Source organism: Microcaecilia unicolor, chromosome 6 (assembly GCF_901765095.1).
Source record: "Microcaecilia unicolor chromosome 6, aMicUni1.1, whole genome shotgun sequence".
In the NCBI taxonomy this organism is placed as follows: domain Eukaryota; kingdom Metazoa; phylum Chordata; class Amphibia; order Gymnophiona; family Siphonopidae; genus Microcaecilia; species Microcaecilia unicolor.
Window position 1 is genome coordinate 33,846,714 of NC_044036.1, and position 17,902 is coordinate 33,864,615.

At 43.0% G+C, this 17,902-nt stretch overlaps 1 protein-coding gene across 9 annotated transcripts in view; it reads right to left on the reverse strand.

The window, feature by feature from the left end:
• The window catches only part of LOC115472873 (disabled homolog 1-like), a 610,553-nt gene that overhangs the window by 302,692 nt on the left and 289,959 nt on the right, over positions 1 to 17,902 (reverse strand). For all 9 annotated transcript variants that reach the window (XM_030207355.1, XM_030207354.1, XM_030207353.1 and 6 more), the window contains one exon: positions 13,530 to 13,732. In XM_030207355.1, coding sequence (XP_030063215.1) covers positions 13,530 to 13,596 — 67 coding nt within the window. In that variant the 5' untranslated portion in view covers positions 13,597 to 13,732. The remainder of the gene's footprint in view (positions 1 to 13,529; positions 13,733 to 17,902) is intronic.

Sequence of the window (17,902 nt, forward strand, 5' to 3'; positions counted from 1 at the left end):
GGAAACAAAGAGAGATTGGCACTCTTCTTCTAGAATTGTCCCCAGACTGCTCAGAAGCAAACATTCTGTGTGAGGCAGAGTGAATCTTTCCTCTGCTTTTGTATCAATCAAATTTGATTCCACACATATTGATGTAAGCTAGATTCACTTTGATCCGTTATAAATTTCAAAGATTGAATTGCCTCTATCTTAAAGCAAAAGAGAATTAACCTTAAGAGCTACAAAACAAATTATGCTGCAAAGCTGCTCTTTTTTGGGTTCAATTATTTAAAAAAATCCACGGTATTAGATACCTGTAGTCCTTTGGTAACAAACAATGCTACACATATGTAGAAGGTAATTTTATAGCAGGACAACCAAGTTTAGGAGGCTAAGAAGACACCTATTTGGATGTTATTTTATAAAACATAGGTACAACGCCAACTGCCAGTCTGGTAAAGCTCACGATGGCTGCTTTTCCATTGTGTCCCAAACCGAGGACACAACGGCAAGGAGATAACACTGAGACTTTCAGGTTTAACTGTCTGGGAAATTAGGCTTCAAGGTCAGGACCAAGTCAAACTGGGAGGCCATTGGCTCCAGAATCTACCCACTCCACCTCTTCACTTCCAATAATTTCTTAGTGGTCTAGATTTCATTCTGTACCAAGAAATTTACTAAAGTCTTTAGGGTCAAATCAAAATTAGAGTTTAAAAAATAGAATGAGGCAAACACTTTCCCTCTATTGGGATTCCCGACTCAGGGGACTCCTTCCTTTCACCCTACAAATACCTTCTGGAGCAGAACATCGGACTCAGATGTGGTCAGAAGTGAAGTACTAGTGTAGAACCTGACCATCTTCAAATCCCAGAGTCATCCTCTCTATCCTCCTCTTCTCTTTTGCACAATTAGGACTCCTCTCACCTTTTGGATATTTCACAGCTTCTTCTTTCTGCTACTTCTCCTCCTTGAGAGCAGGAGTGTCCTGGTGTAATTACCCAGAGCACACTTCTGTGAAATGCAGAGGCCTAAGCAAGCCCTGTCATCTCTCAATGATTCACTGCTTCTTGTGGTGCTAGCCAAAGACCTAGATTATGCTTTCAAGAATGGTCTCTTCTCACTATTACCTCACAACTCAGGAGAGCCCTCCCCTCTTCTGGAAACTGCAATGGTATAAACAGGTTAAAATACAGTACACTGGTGGAACCACTAGAGGTCTCTGTCACCTAAGTCTCTATAATTCTATGAATTACATTGGCTGCCAGTAGTGCAAAGCATAACATTTATGCTCCTTGTGACCATACACAAAATTATTTGGACAGAGGCACCTTAGTAGTTTAGTAACTACTTAAATATTTATGTTCTGCAATCTCATTAAGGTTGAAAGCTGATATACAGCTGAAGTTTCCATTTACGAATATTTGCAGGTTAATGGTGGCCTGAAAACAGTTCAACTGAAGCAAAAACATAAAATATGTTAGGAAACTCCCAGGGCCTGCCCGGTTAAATTACTTTGCTCATGCCAGTCACTCGAAAGTGCCTCTGAATATCAGCGCAGACTGCCGTGGTACTCTCTGCTTAATGCTGGAGCAGTCTGGGGCAGAATCAGGGCTGACACAAAACTTATGCAGACACTGCTGATATCCAGCCATGTAGGATAGTCCTAACTATAGTCAGTCCTAACTATAGTCTGTCCTAACTATAGCTGTCCTAACTATAGTCTGGGGTTCTCAACTCAGTCCTCGGGACACACCTAGCCAGTCAGGTTTTCAGGATACCCACAATGAATATGCATGAGATAAATTTGCATACAATAGAGGTAGGGTATGCAAATCTATTTCATGCATATTCATTGTTGGTATTCTGAAAAATTGACTGGCTAAGTGGGTCCCGGGGACTAGGTTGTTAATCCTTGCTATAGTCAGATAGTTATATAAGTGCCAGCACTGAACATTGGCTGGCAAATGCACAACTCTAATGGCCTCCCAAGGCCCGGCCAAGACATGGACATTCAGTACCAGTGCTAGGATATGATGCGGCACTGAATATCTTTGACTAATTGAGCCCATGGCAGTCAGCATTTATACAAATGATAACCACCACGGCCTGAATGTCTACTAGGGATGGGCAGTCGTTTACAAAATGACAGAAGAAATGTCAAAATGACATGTCTTCTGTCATTGCAGGGTTTGGTTTGACAATGACAAGTTCACAAATGAAATCACCCCCCCCCCCCCCACACACACACACAAAACCCAGCCTCCCTTCCAGCTCCAGCAACTGCCCCACCTCCCCACAGCACCGTGTGCAATCCATGCCCCTGTCGGGCCTACCTTAATACCTTAATCATTGGTGGTCCAGCTGAGGAAGCTGGGGCAGGAGTGATGCCCACTCACTCCTGTCCATGGTCACAGTCGCATCCAATTTAGTGTCTGCCACCTTTCACCCTAGTCTCACAGTGACTGCGATCATGGGCAGGAGCGAGTAGATATTGCTCCTGCCCCAACTTCCCCAGTTGAATCACCAATGATTAAGGCAAGCCTGGAGGGGGGCCTCTATATGTTGCAGGAGGGGTTTTCAGCATGGGGGGGGCATTGGAAGGAGGCCCAACATGGGGGTGCATGGGAAGGAGACCCAGCATGTGGGGAGGTGGTGGTGGTGAGGGAGTACCACTTAATTGACATGGGAAATGACATGACGAAAATATTTCTGGATGCCCATCTCTAATATCTACCCCTCTTTTTTTCACAGTTACAGATTGATGAAATCATGTTTTATTCTATGAATCAGGTAGGAGAAAATGTGTTAAACGTTTAAGTTAAAAAGAAGAAAGCATTCCTTATGTGACTGGGGCCATTATTGTACTGATTGATTAATCTAGGCACCTCTTTTCTCTGTAGCTTGGAAGTGATGTAATAATCGGGGAATAACTATGTAGTTAGTTCTCCCTATCTGTAAGGTGACCTAAGTGAATATATAGTTTTCAAAGTAAAAAGGTTCTGGGTCTCCTTTGGGTTTCCAAATCTGAACTAAGCCCTCCCTCTTTCTCCTAACGAGGAGACAAGTTTTGCTGTGTGATCCCAATACTGAAGTGGGAGTTACCCAGTATAAAAGGACTAACAGCTTTGGAATACTGCTGATAGGCCCAGCACCAGTAAGGAGTACTGGGGAAGTGGATGTCCAGAAGAAATGGTGCATTGCATCTACCTACCAAAAGACTGTGGGCATTCAGTGGGAGACAACATTTTGGGAAACTACCCAAGGGAAATCGCTCTGCATACAGGAGTTGCAGTGTGATGTTATTTCAACGGACAGTGAAGAATATCTTACAGAAGGAGGTCTCAGAAGAGGATTTTGTAGAAGTTAGGACAAAAGGAGAAGAATTCTAACCCAAATGGAAAAAATCTCAAAGGAGGAAATTGACAAAAAATAATCAGTCTCATGTTCTCTGTTTTTCTACCTTTTTGTAGTGAGGAGATATAAACCATTCAACAACAGCATCCCCCATTTGAATTTGCTGTAATAGTTGTTCCTAGATCTATCTAAGTTTGTGAGCCCCTAGGTGGCAGTATGACCTTGATTGTGGATTTCCTTGTGGAGTTTGGGTCAAAGAGTGTGCTTTGTTTATGGGCTTGTATTTTAGTGTCTTGTAAAGAATCTCCCAGTCTTAAGTTGTGTCCTTTGCTAAGTGCATATGTGAAGACATTAAATCAAAAAAAGAAGCCATGCTGAGTCAGAACACTGTCCTTGGAGCCCAGCATCCTGTTGCTGACAGTAGCCAGTCACATTTACCCAGCAGAGGGTTTACCTATCCCGCTTTGCTGAATACAACTCTAGGAGTAAGCTGTGGAGCTGTAGAAATTCAGGCTTGATCAACCATCAGAGGACTGAAGATATATAAGCCCCCAACTAAAACTTGAAAAGAAAGAGGATCTCAGTGTGTGTGTGTGTGTGGGGGGGGGGGGGGGGTCCTTGTAAGACTAAATTTAGATTGCCAGTTCAAGGGACTAGGTTTCCCAGCAACTGGAAAAAACCTTAAATCCTACTGAATTCTGGAGAGTAAAAGGCATCGACACAGATGAAGAAGAAGTGTACTTCATTAAAAGGCAATATTTAATCAATGCAGTACAACTATGAAAAAATAAGACTAGCTCAAAGTAGTTTTCAGTTTTTGCACAAGTTTGAAGTATAGTTAGTTGAAGCACCCAAAAACGATTGTGTGTTATGGGTACGTCCTAGAAGACATATAGGCCCTTGAAGGGAAATTCTTCCCACACTGAGGAATCCACCCCTGGAAGTGAGAGTGGAGGAGTAGCTAGACTTGGCGACCAGGAGAGCCCAGTCAAATCCCACTGCTGCTCCTTGTGATTTTGGGCAAGTTACTTAACTGTCCATTGCCTTAGGTACACAATGAGATTGTAAGCCTTTACAGATAGAAAAATACCTAGTGAATCTGAATGTAACTCACCTTGGGCTACCACTAAAAAAAAGTGTGAGTGAAATCCAAATAAATAAATAAATAAATAAATATTGAATGTTACTGAGAGAAGTATAGCGCTACAATAAAAGAATATTTTGTACATACCTCTTGGACACAATGGGCTAGATTCTATATATGAAGCCTAAAAATTGGTGCAAAACGAAATTCGCCTAGGCGTATTCTATAAGTATGCCTAAATTTAAGGAGATGGAAAAGGAAAAGAAAGGAAAAAGGAATGGGGAAGATAAGAGAGTAGTTTGCTTGTTGTCTTGAATTCTAAGGGCTTAGCTGAGCTGCTGGTCTTTCCATTTGCAGTGAGAGCACTGGGCTTTTCAAGAACTTTGAAGTTGGGCTTTTTTTCTTTAAAAAATATTTGGTTCAAATCTGTTCCTGAGGATTCTTTTCCATTTGCTGGGACTAGAATATACAATAAGCTTCCCTTGGAATTAAGGGTTACACCCTCCTATTTTTCTTTGTTTCATTTTATAGTTCTGTTTGGATTTTACAGTTTGCTCTGGTTTTTGTTTTACATGTTTTATGTTTGTTATCTTTCTTCTTTATAATTAGAGTGTTCTTTGAATCCATTAGGAATAACTGCGGTATAGAAAAATATGTAGTATGGTATAGTGTAGTATAATACAGTATGCCATGACCTGAGGGTGGAATATCCAACTCACTAGGAGTCTTCTACATGCTAGTGCCACTAGGCCAGCCCAGAATGTTCAATTTCAATAAAACAAAAAGTAAAAGGCACATTAAAAAAAACAAACCAACAACAACCAAAACAAAAACAAGGGAATGCCCAAATTGCAAAAGCAGAACACAAGATATACAGTGAAGCAACTGGGAAAATTAGACAGTCACCAAACAATACGATGAATAAACATACACATTTTAATAAATAAAACTAAACGCATATAGAACAAATCATAACAGTGGGTTGCCAAGGTGCGTAAAAAGCATGCCTATCAATAGTCCAACTTAGGAGGTTTTATAAAAAGCCCAGCATGTTTTGGTGCCTGCTTCAAGAGTTGTAGAACAGTGTTACATCGAACTACAAGCCAATGAGAAGGCAATATGATGAGCAAAAGCAGAACCCAACTAAACTGTTCCCTGTACAACATGGGGCATCTGCTACTCTCCTCAAAAATATCTTCTTCAATGCTGAAGCTCTGAAGCTCTGAGCTCTGAGGGCGGGACCAAAACTGAGCGAGAGAGAAGGGAAAACAACTAAGCACCGAGCCGAGCCTGAATGCTTTTTACCGCTGCTGCTGCCCTAACCCCGACGAGGTAAAATAGATGACTTTTAAAATTCGGAGGGAGGGACGAACGTCCGGTGGGTGAACGAACGTCTGGTGGGTGAAATATTGGGGGTGCTCGAGCACCCACAGCACCCACGGAGTCGGCGCCTATGTCTGGGCCTAAGTGCTTAGCTGTAGTGGCAGCTAGGGCCTGCATTATCAACTCATGGGGCCCTGGGTGGATGGTGTCGAACTTACCTTGCATCCTGGGGATAAAATAGCAGCATAAAGGCACAGAGCCACTGTTGGCTCCGCCAGTCCCACCTTTCAGAAACAGGAAATGACATTGGAAGGGGCGGGACTGGTAGACTTTGCCTTTATGCTGCTTTTTATCCTGGGAAGCACCTGTACCAGGGAAGGAATTTCCTGGACTGGAGTGGTCTCTGTGCTCAGGGTCACTTTTATTTATGAGCTTCTTATTAAGCTGGACCCTCATAGCAGCACATTTCTACAAAAGGTAAATTCAAATATTTTCCTATTTAAAAGAAAGGCATCTTATTATTTTGTATATTTTTAATTGATTTAGTATTTATGGGGGTTTTTTTTAAAGCTATATTTATTTTCATAATGTTATTGATTTTGCTGATTGCTTTGAGAGCACTTCTGTGCAGTGCTTAATTGCTATGTAACAAATATTATATCAGATAAATGAATGGAATGGAGTAAGTGTACACTAGACTACATGTCATATGAGTTACTCAGACCATCATTCACTTTCTTCGGAATCTGAGTTTTTTTGATGTTGTCAACAATCTAATCTCACTTCCATAAGAGAAATAGCATTTAGAAGTTTGGCTAGTCAAGAACTAAGGACATTTTTTTTTAGCCACCAACATAATGGAAAGGACTTATATGAAGAAACTTGATCATATGGCAGTGGCCAATATATTCAGTATCTTTCTCATGTCTCCAAATGAAGATGGTACAATGGGATCACAAGTTCTAGTGAAACCATTGCTTGCACCCAGGGCCAGTGCACTCTACTTGTACTACAGACAAACCTTCAATCGTGTGCTCTCCCTTCCAAGCCCCTTTCCCTTTCCTCATCCTTGGCAGTCCAACATCCAGCAACTCACTGCTTCCTCCTCCCCCTCCCCCCGTAAACCTGCAATCTCCTCCTCCTCCTCCTCCTCCACCTAACAGTTCAACATCTTGTGTCCCCACGTACCTGGTGTCTAGCATCTCCCCTTTCCTCCTTCTCTTGACACGGTGGCCACATGGAATAGCCAGAACTCAATGAGAATGCCAGCAGCTAAATAAGGAAGTGTGGGGCCTCAACACATATGGGTTCTGAAGGCTTCTGCATCCTCATCCACACTATAATATGTGTATTGGAGTAGGTGGAGACACAGCAAGCCTTGAACATTCAGGTACTGAGGCCCCACTTCCTTGTTTGGCTGGCAGCTTGCCTGCTATTTCTGGCTGTTCTGCCTGCCACTGACTGGGAGAGAATGCCTGAGCTGCCTGCTGCCATTTGCTGCATCCTAAATCACTGAAGAGCCCTTTTACAAATCAGCGGTAAGCCCAACACGGGCTTACCACATGCTAATCTGGAACTACCCGGCCTGCCCAACACGGGCGCCGGCAGTAGTAACCAGTCCCAGCGTGCATCAATTTGCCGTGCTAGGTTAAATAGCTGGCTATTTTCTAGCATGACGCTAACCTGGTGATAATTGGACAGCACCACGTGCTACCCGGTTACCACTGTGTCAGCACAGGAGCCCTTGCTCCCACCTCAGTGGGTGGCGGTAAGTGCTCCCCCTTCCATTGCTACGCGGTAAGAGCATCTTAGTGCATGGCTATGGCTATTTTCAAGCATTTTACTCACTGCAGTAAAAAGGACCTCAGCACGCGTCAAAATGGCTCGGACCACTAGCATAGGGCCATTTTTACCGGCAGCTTGGTAAAGAACCCTTATTGAAGGTGTCAGCCCAGATTGATGCCTTTTGCCAAGAAGGTTTTTTAAAACTCATTTTCTTAATTGTTTCAGCTGATGGACAGTTTCAATTCTGCTGAAAGACCTGTCCATTCAATAACATTGAACAGATGGGTGTCAATATAGATTGGGAGTATATCGCAATAAAAACGTGCTCAAAGCTTGTGTCAACAAAGTAGGGGGGTCCTTTTACTACGGTGGCGCTGAAAAAATGGCTTGCAGTAGTGTAGGTGTGTGTTTTGGCCGCGCGCGAGGATCATTCTTAAGTGCACCTGTAAAAAAATGCCTTTTTAAGGGGGGGGGGGGGGGGGGGGGGGGGGAATGGACATGCAAAATGAAAAATCGGCGCGCATTACCATTTTGGGTCTAAGACCTTACCTCCAGCCATTGACTTAGCGGTAAGTCTCACACGTTAACCGGGCAGTAAAGGTCAATGCTCGTCCAAATGCTGATAACGCACATATCGGATGCATGTCAAAAATGAAATTACCGCCTGGGCCACACGTAGCGGGCGGTAACTCAAAATTGGGCGCACGTTGGGCACACGTTGGTACTTAAGTGGCTTAGTAAAAGGACCCCTAGAGTTGCTGACTGTAAATCTACTAGAGCTATACTCTCAACATCTTTGCACTTCATCACCAAGGAAAATGATTTTGATATAGACAATCAAATGGCAATGTACAACATCAACAAGCAATGAGGCATTGGAGCAGCATAAGAATTTGAGACTGAACTATCATCATGAAGATTCTTATGAGAGCCATCTATATACCAGGAAATCAGAATCTGTCGACAGACAAACTCAGTAGAACGTTACAGCCTAACAAGTAGTCTCCGAAGAAAACTGTATCAGCACTATTTCAACGAACCAGTGAGAAACAGAAGAGCATTAATTACAGAAGGATGCCGAAGGATGGGAAGGCGGTAGAACGAGAGGACATGAAATGAGATTGAAGGGGGGCAGACTCAGGAAAGATATCAGGAAGTATTTTTTCACGGAGAGGGTGGTGGACGCTTGGAATGCCCTCCCGCGGGAGGTGGTGGAGATGAAAACGGTAACGGAGTTCAAACATGCATGGCATATGCATAGAGGAATCCTGTGCAGAAGGAATGGATCCTCAGAAGCTTAGCTGAAATTGGGTGGCGGAGCAGGTGGGGGGAAGAGGGGGTGGTGGTTGGGAGGCGAGGATAGGGGAGGGCAGACTTATACGGTCTGTACCAGAGCCGGTGATGGGAGGCGGGACTGGTGGTTGGGAGGCGGGAAATACTGCTGGGCAGACTTATATGGTCTGTGCCCTGAAAAGGGCAGGTACAAATTCAAGGTAAGGTATACACATATGAGTTTGTCTTGGGCAGACTGGATGGACCATGCAGGTCTTTTTCTGCCGTCATCTACTATGTTACTATATTACTATGACTATCTGGACTAACCTCGGCAGAGAGCAGTCCGGATAATGGAAAATCTGCATGATTGGACATTCCTTTTTGAGAAGAGCACATACTTTGGGCATTACATGTTGAGCATTTTTTTTCTGTTTTCAATAATAAATGGGAAAAAATGCCGAACGATTTGTGATGTTATAACATTTTTTTTACTCTATATCGGCATAAGTAACTTTGATTTAGAGGATTACGATTAAAAAGTTTTTAAAATAAAGAACAGAAGAAGTCCGGATAATTGGACATCCGGATAACCACGCAGTTCAGATAATCCGCGTCCTTCTGTACATCATGGAAAAACATTTTGTGTATGTATATGCTGAAATTCCTCTAATCACCAAAACGTTATTCAAGCCCAAACAGCACAAGAGCTCAGTGATCTTAACAGTGCCACCTTGACCCAGGGAGATATGGTTTCCTCTCCTGCTAGAGCTTTTCATACAGAAATCCATAAAGATGGAGATCTTAGAACTTAGCACTGATGGCACGAGTGTTGAGTACAAACAGACCCAACGCTCAAAGGTCTTCACATGTAACACTCTTCTTATAGGTATGGAAACACAACTGTGAACAGAAGCATACCTATGAGAAGAGTGTTACATGTGAAGATCTATGATTGTTGGGTTCTGTTTGTATTTTGAGAATTACACCCCCGCAGTTTGAATTTTGTGGGACTTATGAGTGTTGTGTACAGAATGATAACCCCCCTTTCTTTCCAATACAGATTCAAATTCTCATAGGAAGCCTCAATAAGAAGATCTTACAGCTTTAAATGGCAGAGTTTCTCCATTTTATGGATGCACAAGTTCAGTCCTACAGACAGGTCATGTTTTCAGGACATCTTTAATGAATATGTGTGAGGTGGATCTTCATTCATGTTACTTCCTTTGCATGCAAATATATCCTCCTGGGCATTGATCAGGGATATCCTGAAAACCTGACCTGTTTGTGGCCCAACAAGGTTTAGACTTGCGCACTCCTGCTCTATTTAGCACAAAACTACAAACCAAACAACTATGTTACTATATTATCACCTTTCTCAAGCAGATCTTCAAGCCTCATTGGTAAGAGTCCACCATAGCACAATAGTGGTCTTTCATGATAGGGTAAAAGGCTCTACAATTGTGAAATGCTGCATAATTTCTAAACAAAGCAACCTAATGTAAACCTCTAGTTTCAAATGATCTAAACATTGTTTAATGCGTTAATGAACCACCTTTTGAATCAACAGAGTCTTCTATAAAACACCGTTCCTGGAAAATCATTTTTCCAATAGTTTTGACCTCAGCCAGAAGAATCAACCATTTGCCTTGCTTTAAATTACACTGAATATTCATCCAAAATTTCTCCCAAAGATATTTCCCTTTTGTCTTAACCAGCCCATAAACTTTCCAGGATTTTATCCAAAGTCCCATTCTCACTTTGGAGAAAAAGTTCTCAGATGGGAAGTTCAAAGAAAATCTAGTCAGATTTTATATTTGTTTCTTTGGAATTAGTTAGGGACCACCATTGTCTAAAGAGCCTCTTCTAAATGGTTTAATTTATGCTCTCTTTATGGTTAACTGTCAAGGGCGAAGGTAAGGCCCATCAGAGCAATGTCACTGTGGGTAGCTCTTTTAAAAGATGTTCCCAAATAGGACATCAGCAAAGGCACACGTGATCCTCATTACATAATTTCATGTCTCACTCTTTTCTGGATTTTGATTCTGCAAGAAGTCAGTGCAGTAAGTCAATTTTTGTATCATGTTGTGTTGTTTCCAGGAATGTTTATGAACAACGTTGCTCAGAGTGTGGGCTTTTTTGAAAGAGTGTACAGTATTGGAAAAAAAGTGCACTCTTTTTATTTATTTTGGTTCTTAAAGTATGCGCTTTTTCAAAAGATCTTTCCAGAAGAGTGTTCACTATTGATGACACATGGAAAAAAAATCAAAAACATTGCAATGTAATTATAGTGGATTGAAAAAGGACCCTACAACCCCGTGGACAAAACAAAAACCAAAAAATGGGTCCAATATGTTATATTCAATTATATTTGCTGATTTCTGAAACACATTTGCATAAAATGTAGCTGGAAATAGACGTTTGGCATATAAATTTGATGAGTGCGCAAGAGGAAAGTTTGAACCATAGCCATCTTATAGAGGTTTTTTTGGACTGATGAATGATCAGTATGGTAATCCTTTAAAGAACACTGCAAAAATAGTGTCTGGTTGGCAGTGGTGTAGCCATGAGTGGTCCTGGGTGGGCACCCAGTTTTACTTCAGGCCCACTCAGTGGCGACGCACATCATTGGTGTAGCTGGTGAGGATCCCCGAGCCCCGCCAGCTGAAGAGTTCTTTCTACCTGGAGTTCCCTGAGCAGTCTCAACCCCACAGCAGTCAGCAGCGTACTTCTAGCTGCTGACACTGGCACTGCCCCCTCACCCACCACTTGAACATGCTCAGTTCAATTGGCACCACCATGCATCCATGCATGAGGATGCTGGTTGAACTGCGCATGCACGGGAGGGGTCTGTGCCGGTATTGGCGGCTGGATACAAGCTGGTGAGTGGTATGGGGATGAGACTTCTCAACCCTTGGGGGACTCCAGAAGATTCTTCAGTTAGTGGGGCCCGGAGATCCCTGCCAGCCAAGGTATATATCTTTATGGGGTGTTAGGGGCGGACAGAGAGGAAATGCGTGGGTCATGCCCACCCAGTCCGCCGTCAGATCCACCCAAAAATTGAGGTCTGGCTATGCTACTGCTGGTTGGGTATCTGAAGTCCTTTCTCACCATTAAAAAAAAATGAACAGCTGTTTATAAAAGTAATAACAGAAGAATATCTTTGAATTTTGAAAAGTTAGACAATGTTTTGGATCATTTTATAGTTTTTATTTTGTACACATGGAAAAACATGAAACTTCATGGGCATTTATTCTGCTCATTTTCATTTGCCAACATGACACATCATGGGGAATGTCAATGACATTTCCCGTCATTTCAAATTAATGCACATCCCTACTGTTAAGAACCTTTTTTTGCTTGTGTAGCTGATTCATTCTTTTTGTCATTGAAAAAACAAAACAAAATTCTTACCTGTAAGTGATGTTCTCTCTAGACAGCAACATAAATTAGACACACATTTCCTACCACTTCCCCAAAAGTTGATGTTGCATTATACACTAAGGGTGTCCTTTTACCAAGGTGCACTTATGGATTTAGTGCATGTTAATGATTAATGACCACTAAATGCTAAGACGCCACTAGGTATAAAATGGGTTTCTTAGCATTTAGCATGCGCTAAATCTGTTAGTGCAACTTAGTAGAAAGACCCCAAACTGAGGTAATCTGCGGGAGTGAGTTATATGGGAAGGAAGAGACATACTTGTTCCCCCCCCCCCCCCCCCCCCAGTATCTTCTGGGCACTATCTATAGAGAACACCTTTACCAAGTCTCATCAGTTCGTAACCTTGGGGTCATCTTCGACTCCTCTCTCTCTCTCCTTCTCTGAACATATTCAGCAGCCTGCTAAAACCTGCCATTTCTTTCTCTACAACAACAGCAAAATTCGCTCTTTCCTTTCTGAGCATACTACCAGAACTCTTATCACCTCTCGCTTAGACTATTGCAACTTGCTGCTCATAGGTCTCCCACTTAGCCATCTCTCTCCTCTTCAATCTGTTCAAAATTCTGCTGCACGACTTACATTCCGTTAGTGTCACTATGTTCATATTAGCCCTCTCCTCAAGTCACTTCACTGGCTTCCTATCCGTTTCCGCATACAGTTCAAACTCCTCTTATTGACCTATAAGTGCATTCACTCTGCAGCTCCTCACTACCTCTCCACTCTCATCTCTCCATAGACTCCTCCCCGGGATCTCTGTTCACTGGGTAAATCTCTCTTATCTGCACCCTTCTCCTCCACCACTAACTCCAGACTCCATTCCTTTTATCTTGCTGCACCATATGCCCGGAATAAACTTCCTGAGCCGGTCCGTCAAGCTCCATCTCTGGCCGTCTTCAAATCTAGGCTAAAAGCCCACCTTTTTGATGCTGCTTTTAACTCCTAACCCTTACTCACTTGTTCAGTACCCTTATTTTATCATCCCCACCTTAGTAATTCCCTTATCTCTTATTTGTCCTGTTTGTCTGTCCTAATTAGATTGTAAGCCCTGTCGAGCAGGGACTGTCTCTTCATGTTCAAGTGTACAGCGCTGAGTACGTCTAGTAGCGCTATAGAAATGATAAGTAGTAGTAGTAATAGTAAGTGAAGTGTTTTTCATAGCTTAGATTTTTGTAAGGACACTGCTTCTAGGATGATACCTTTTTGTCGGAAAAATTATTATTATAAACTGCGGTTCTTTGAGGATCTTACAAAAAATAAAAGAGAGACAGAAAGAAAGCAAGGTCTTACCTTTCTTTTTAGAGTCTTTCTTCACGCTGGTTTTAACAGCCACTTGAAGTTCTGTCTCAGTTGACATCCTATTAAATCCTTAGTCCTCTTCACACAGATCCAGTATCTCGGTCAGGCTCATTTAGAACTCCTCTCCCACAGAATAACTTGGCCCTTCAGATACTATAATGCAGACAGCATTTCTTATTCACTCTTCTCGAGTGCTGAAAAAAAATACCCCAAAAACAAGAGTCATTAATTTTTTTTATTATTATTATTTGGAGCTCATGAGAATATAGTTAACCCTACCCATGAAAGTCATTACCAGCCAATGAATAGTTTAAGTTGTGTGGACATGTACTTTTAATATATAGGCAATACACAAATTATAGATACGTTACATGTGCAGCAAGGGTCTTAGTAGCCAATATCCATTATTTCAATGCCTCATATCTGGTAGTACTTTGCCTTATTTTCAAACTGGCAATCAACAGGCCATGGGCTCCTGGCCTAAATGATAGGCTGCATTATATTTCATTTATAGCGACATCCAATATAAAAAGTAGTCAAATTGAAACGTAGGGGCCACTTTTCAAAGGGGTTTAACTGGGAGGAGAGGCTGAGCTGGCTGTCGCTATTCAGCGGCACTTAACCGGGTAGTGCTGCTCAATATCGCCACCAACTGGCCATTCCCTAATCAGCTAAGTTAGGGGCAGTCCCGGGGCAGAGTTTGGGTGGAGACACGACGTAGTGAGTTAGCAGTGATATTCAGTCCACTAACCGGCTAAGTATGTGAATAAAGTTAGAACAACAAAAAAGCCGACCTAACTTTATCTACTGAGTTTACTAGGCACCAGTCTGAATATCAACCAAAGCCTGGATAACTTTGGGTGACCACAGATACCCTGACATGCTCCAACATAAAACATCTGAGAAGTTCTGAGAGAAGAGGACATTTCTCTGGTAAGTGAACATTATTTTCCTCTATGCTTTGGTAACATAAAGATTGAGGTTTAAGATAGGAATTGTAGGTTACTGATAAAGGCAGAATCAAAATAAAAGAAACTTTATTAACTAGTCTCCATACCCTTCCCCTATAGTTTTAGAACTTGAACTTTCTGCCACACAGCAGGTCCTAGTTCAATCTTTATTCCCACCCCTAGAACATCTCTTCATTTATAGTCAATTATTCTAATTAGGATAACAAGAGGAGAGTTTTCATTAGAGTTTTAATTATATTTAATTTGTTTCTGAGAAGCAAACACTAAATAAATTACATATTATACCATATAATCTTAAGGCTCTTTATAATCTAATATCCCTAGTACTTTAAAAAGATTAAACAGTTCTCTAATACTAAGATACAGACAGCAGTCCAGCAGAGAAAGGGGTGCTATCTAGTCTTTTGCATTGAGTGTCCCTTGTATGATTATCTCCCAGTTGTTGAGAAGTTATACATGTGAGGTATACATGTTATACATGTGAGTTATACATGTGTGCTCCTAGCTCTTAGAGAATGAGTTAGTTCTCTTGAGGCTAGAATAGCAAACTTGGAGGAGCTGAGGGAGACAGAGAGGTACATAAAGAAGGCCTACATGAATGGTGTAGAGAAGTCCCACCTCGAGTTTGGCAGCCCCTGCGCTGCCTTGGAGGAGGTAGGTCTCCTAAAAGAAGACCATCACCCTGGAGAAGTTGAAAGTAATTCTGTAGCCAGGACCAGACCACCAGGTGATGTCATATCCTCTCACACTAAGGATGTATCTCCAGGAGCTGCTGCCCAGGAGGGAAGGGTTAGGACGGCTGTTGTATTTGGCGATTTGATTATTAGGCATGTAGATAGCTGATTGGCTGATGGACACAAGGATCACCTGGTCACTTGCCTCTGTGGTACGAAAGTGGCAGACCTCAAGCGTCACCTAGATAGGATTTTAGATAATGCTGGGGAGGAGCCGGTTGTCGTGGTACACGTGGGTACCAATGGCATAGAAAAATGTGGTAGGGAGATTCTGGAAGACAAATTTAGGCTCTTGGTAGAAAGCTGAAATCTTCCAGGGTAGTATTTTCAGAAATGCTCCCCGTTCCATGCGCAGGACCCAAGAGGCAGGCAGAGCTCTGAAGTCTCAATGTGTGGTTGAGATAATGGTGCAGGGGTAAAGGATTTACATTTCTCAGGAATTGGGCATCATTCTGGGGTAGGGGGAGCTTGCTCTGAAAGGATGGACTCCATTTTAATCGGGATGGAACCAGGCTGCTGGCATCAACATTTAAAATGGAGTTAGAACAGCTTTTAAACTAGAACTTGGGGGAAAGCCAGTGCTTTTTTGTAGGAAAAAAGGTACCATTATGGGCGGGGTCACCATCTATGGCTCTGCCCCTATGGTATCCACACCCACAGTAGCCACACCCCATATACCAGCCATGGCGCATATAAACAGGTATCATTGAAAATACTATACCAGTATAGGAGAAAAAAATAATTTGTGATTTTTTTTCATTATAAATAATTTCTGTAAGGTGTTACAACTCCAGTATACCCAGTGCCGTAGCGAGGGTGCCTGACACCCGGGGCGGGTTGCCACTGCGCACCCCCCCCCCCGGGTGCAGGGCACGGCGCACCCCCCTCCTCCGGAGCGCACCCCCCGAAACGCACCCTTATCTTGCAGCGGGGGGCAGGCGGGAGGGCTGATCCGCCCCTACTGCACGTCACTGGGAGCTGCGTCGGCTCTGCTGCTTCCCTGCTTTCTCTGCCCCGGAACAGGAAGTAACCTGTTCCGGGGCAGAAAGAGCAGGGAACCAGCGAGCCGACACCCCCCCCCCCACCCCCAGCAGCGTGCACCCAGGGCGGACCGCCCCACCGCCCCCCTCTTCCTACGCCACTGAGTATACCCAGTGCAAGATAAGACAGCAGATGTAAATTCTCAAATTGGACATATTCCAAACACTAAAATAAAAATAAAATGATTTTTTCTACCTTTGGTGACTTGACTATTTTTCTGATTATGATGGTCCCAGTCTCTGATTTTGCTGCTCTCTGTCTGTTCCCTTAACTCCATTTCCAGGGCTTCCTTTCCATTTATTTCTTTACTTTCCTTTCTTCTTCATTTCTTGCCCTACATCCATAGGTAAAAGCCGGGTCCTCCGCGGACTTGACTGGAGGATATATAGAGTGGATCCAGCTTTTGCCTATTTTCTCCATCCATGTGCACTTTTTCTCCTCTTTTCCCTTTCTCTAATCTCCGTCAGTATGCATCTCTGTCCTCTTTTTTACCTCCCCTCCACCCATACGCATCTCCTTCCTCTCTCTTCCTTCTCATCCATCCATGTTCAGCATTTTTCCTCTTCCCCCCCAACCATGTCCAGCATTTTTCCTCTCTCCTCCCCTCCATTCATGTTCATCTCATTTCCTCTCTCTTCTCTTCCCTCCCCTCCATCCATGTCCCGCATTTCAACTCTCTCCCTTCCCTTCCATCCGTGTCCAGAATTTCTTCTCTCTCTCCTAAATCCATGTGCATCTCCTCCTCTGTCTTCCCTCCCCTCCATCCATGTCCAGTATATCTCCTCTCCCCTTCTCCTTCATCTATGTTTATCTCACTTCCTCTCACTTCCCTCCCCTCCATCCATGTCCAGCATTACAACTCTCTCCCCTCCCCTCCATCCATGTGTATCTCCTTCCTCTGTCTTCCCTTCAGTTTCAGCTCCAGTCCTGCTGTTCTAGTCTTGCTTGTTTAATCCAGTCCTGGTTGGAGGGTTTTGCCTGCTGCTGCCGTTCATCGACAGCAGCCCAAAGGCTCACATTGTTCCTGAGTCCGTGACAGTTTGCTTAGAGCCTTGGACCATGACAGACACAAAGTTATTCAACATTGTTAAATCGTAAGAGGTTGCAAGAGGATTTTATGAGACTGGGAGATTGGGCATCCAAACGGCAGATGACTTTTAATGTGAGCAAGTGCAAAGTGATGCTTGTAGGAAAGGGGAACCCAAACCATATTTACGTGATGCAAGGTTCCACATTAGGAGTCACCGCCCAGGAAAAGGATCTAGGTGTCATTGTTGATGATACGTTGAAACCCTCTGCTCAATGTGCAGTGGTGGCTAAGAAAGCAAATAGAATATTAGGAATTATTAGGAACGGAAAACAAAACTGAGATTGTTATAATGCCTTTGTATTGCTCCATGGTGCGACCGCACCTCGAATACTGTGTGCAATTCTGGTCACCGCATCTCAAAAATATATATATTGGAATTAGACAAGGTACAGAGAAGGGCGACAAAATTGATGAAGAGGAAGGGACGACTTTCCAACAAAGAAAGGCTAAAGTGTCTAGGGCTCTTCAGCTTGGAGAAGAGATGGCTGAGGGGAGATATGATTGAGGTTTATAAAGTACTGAGTTGAG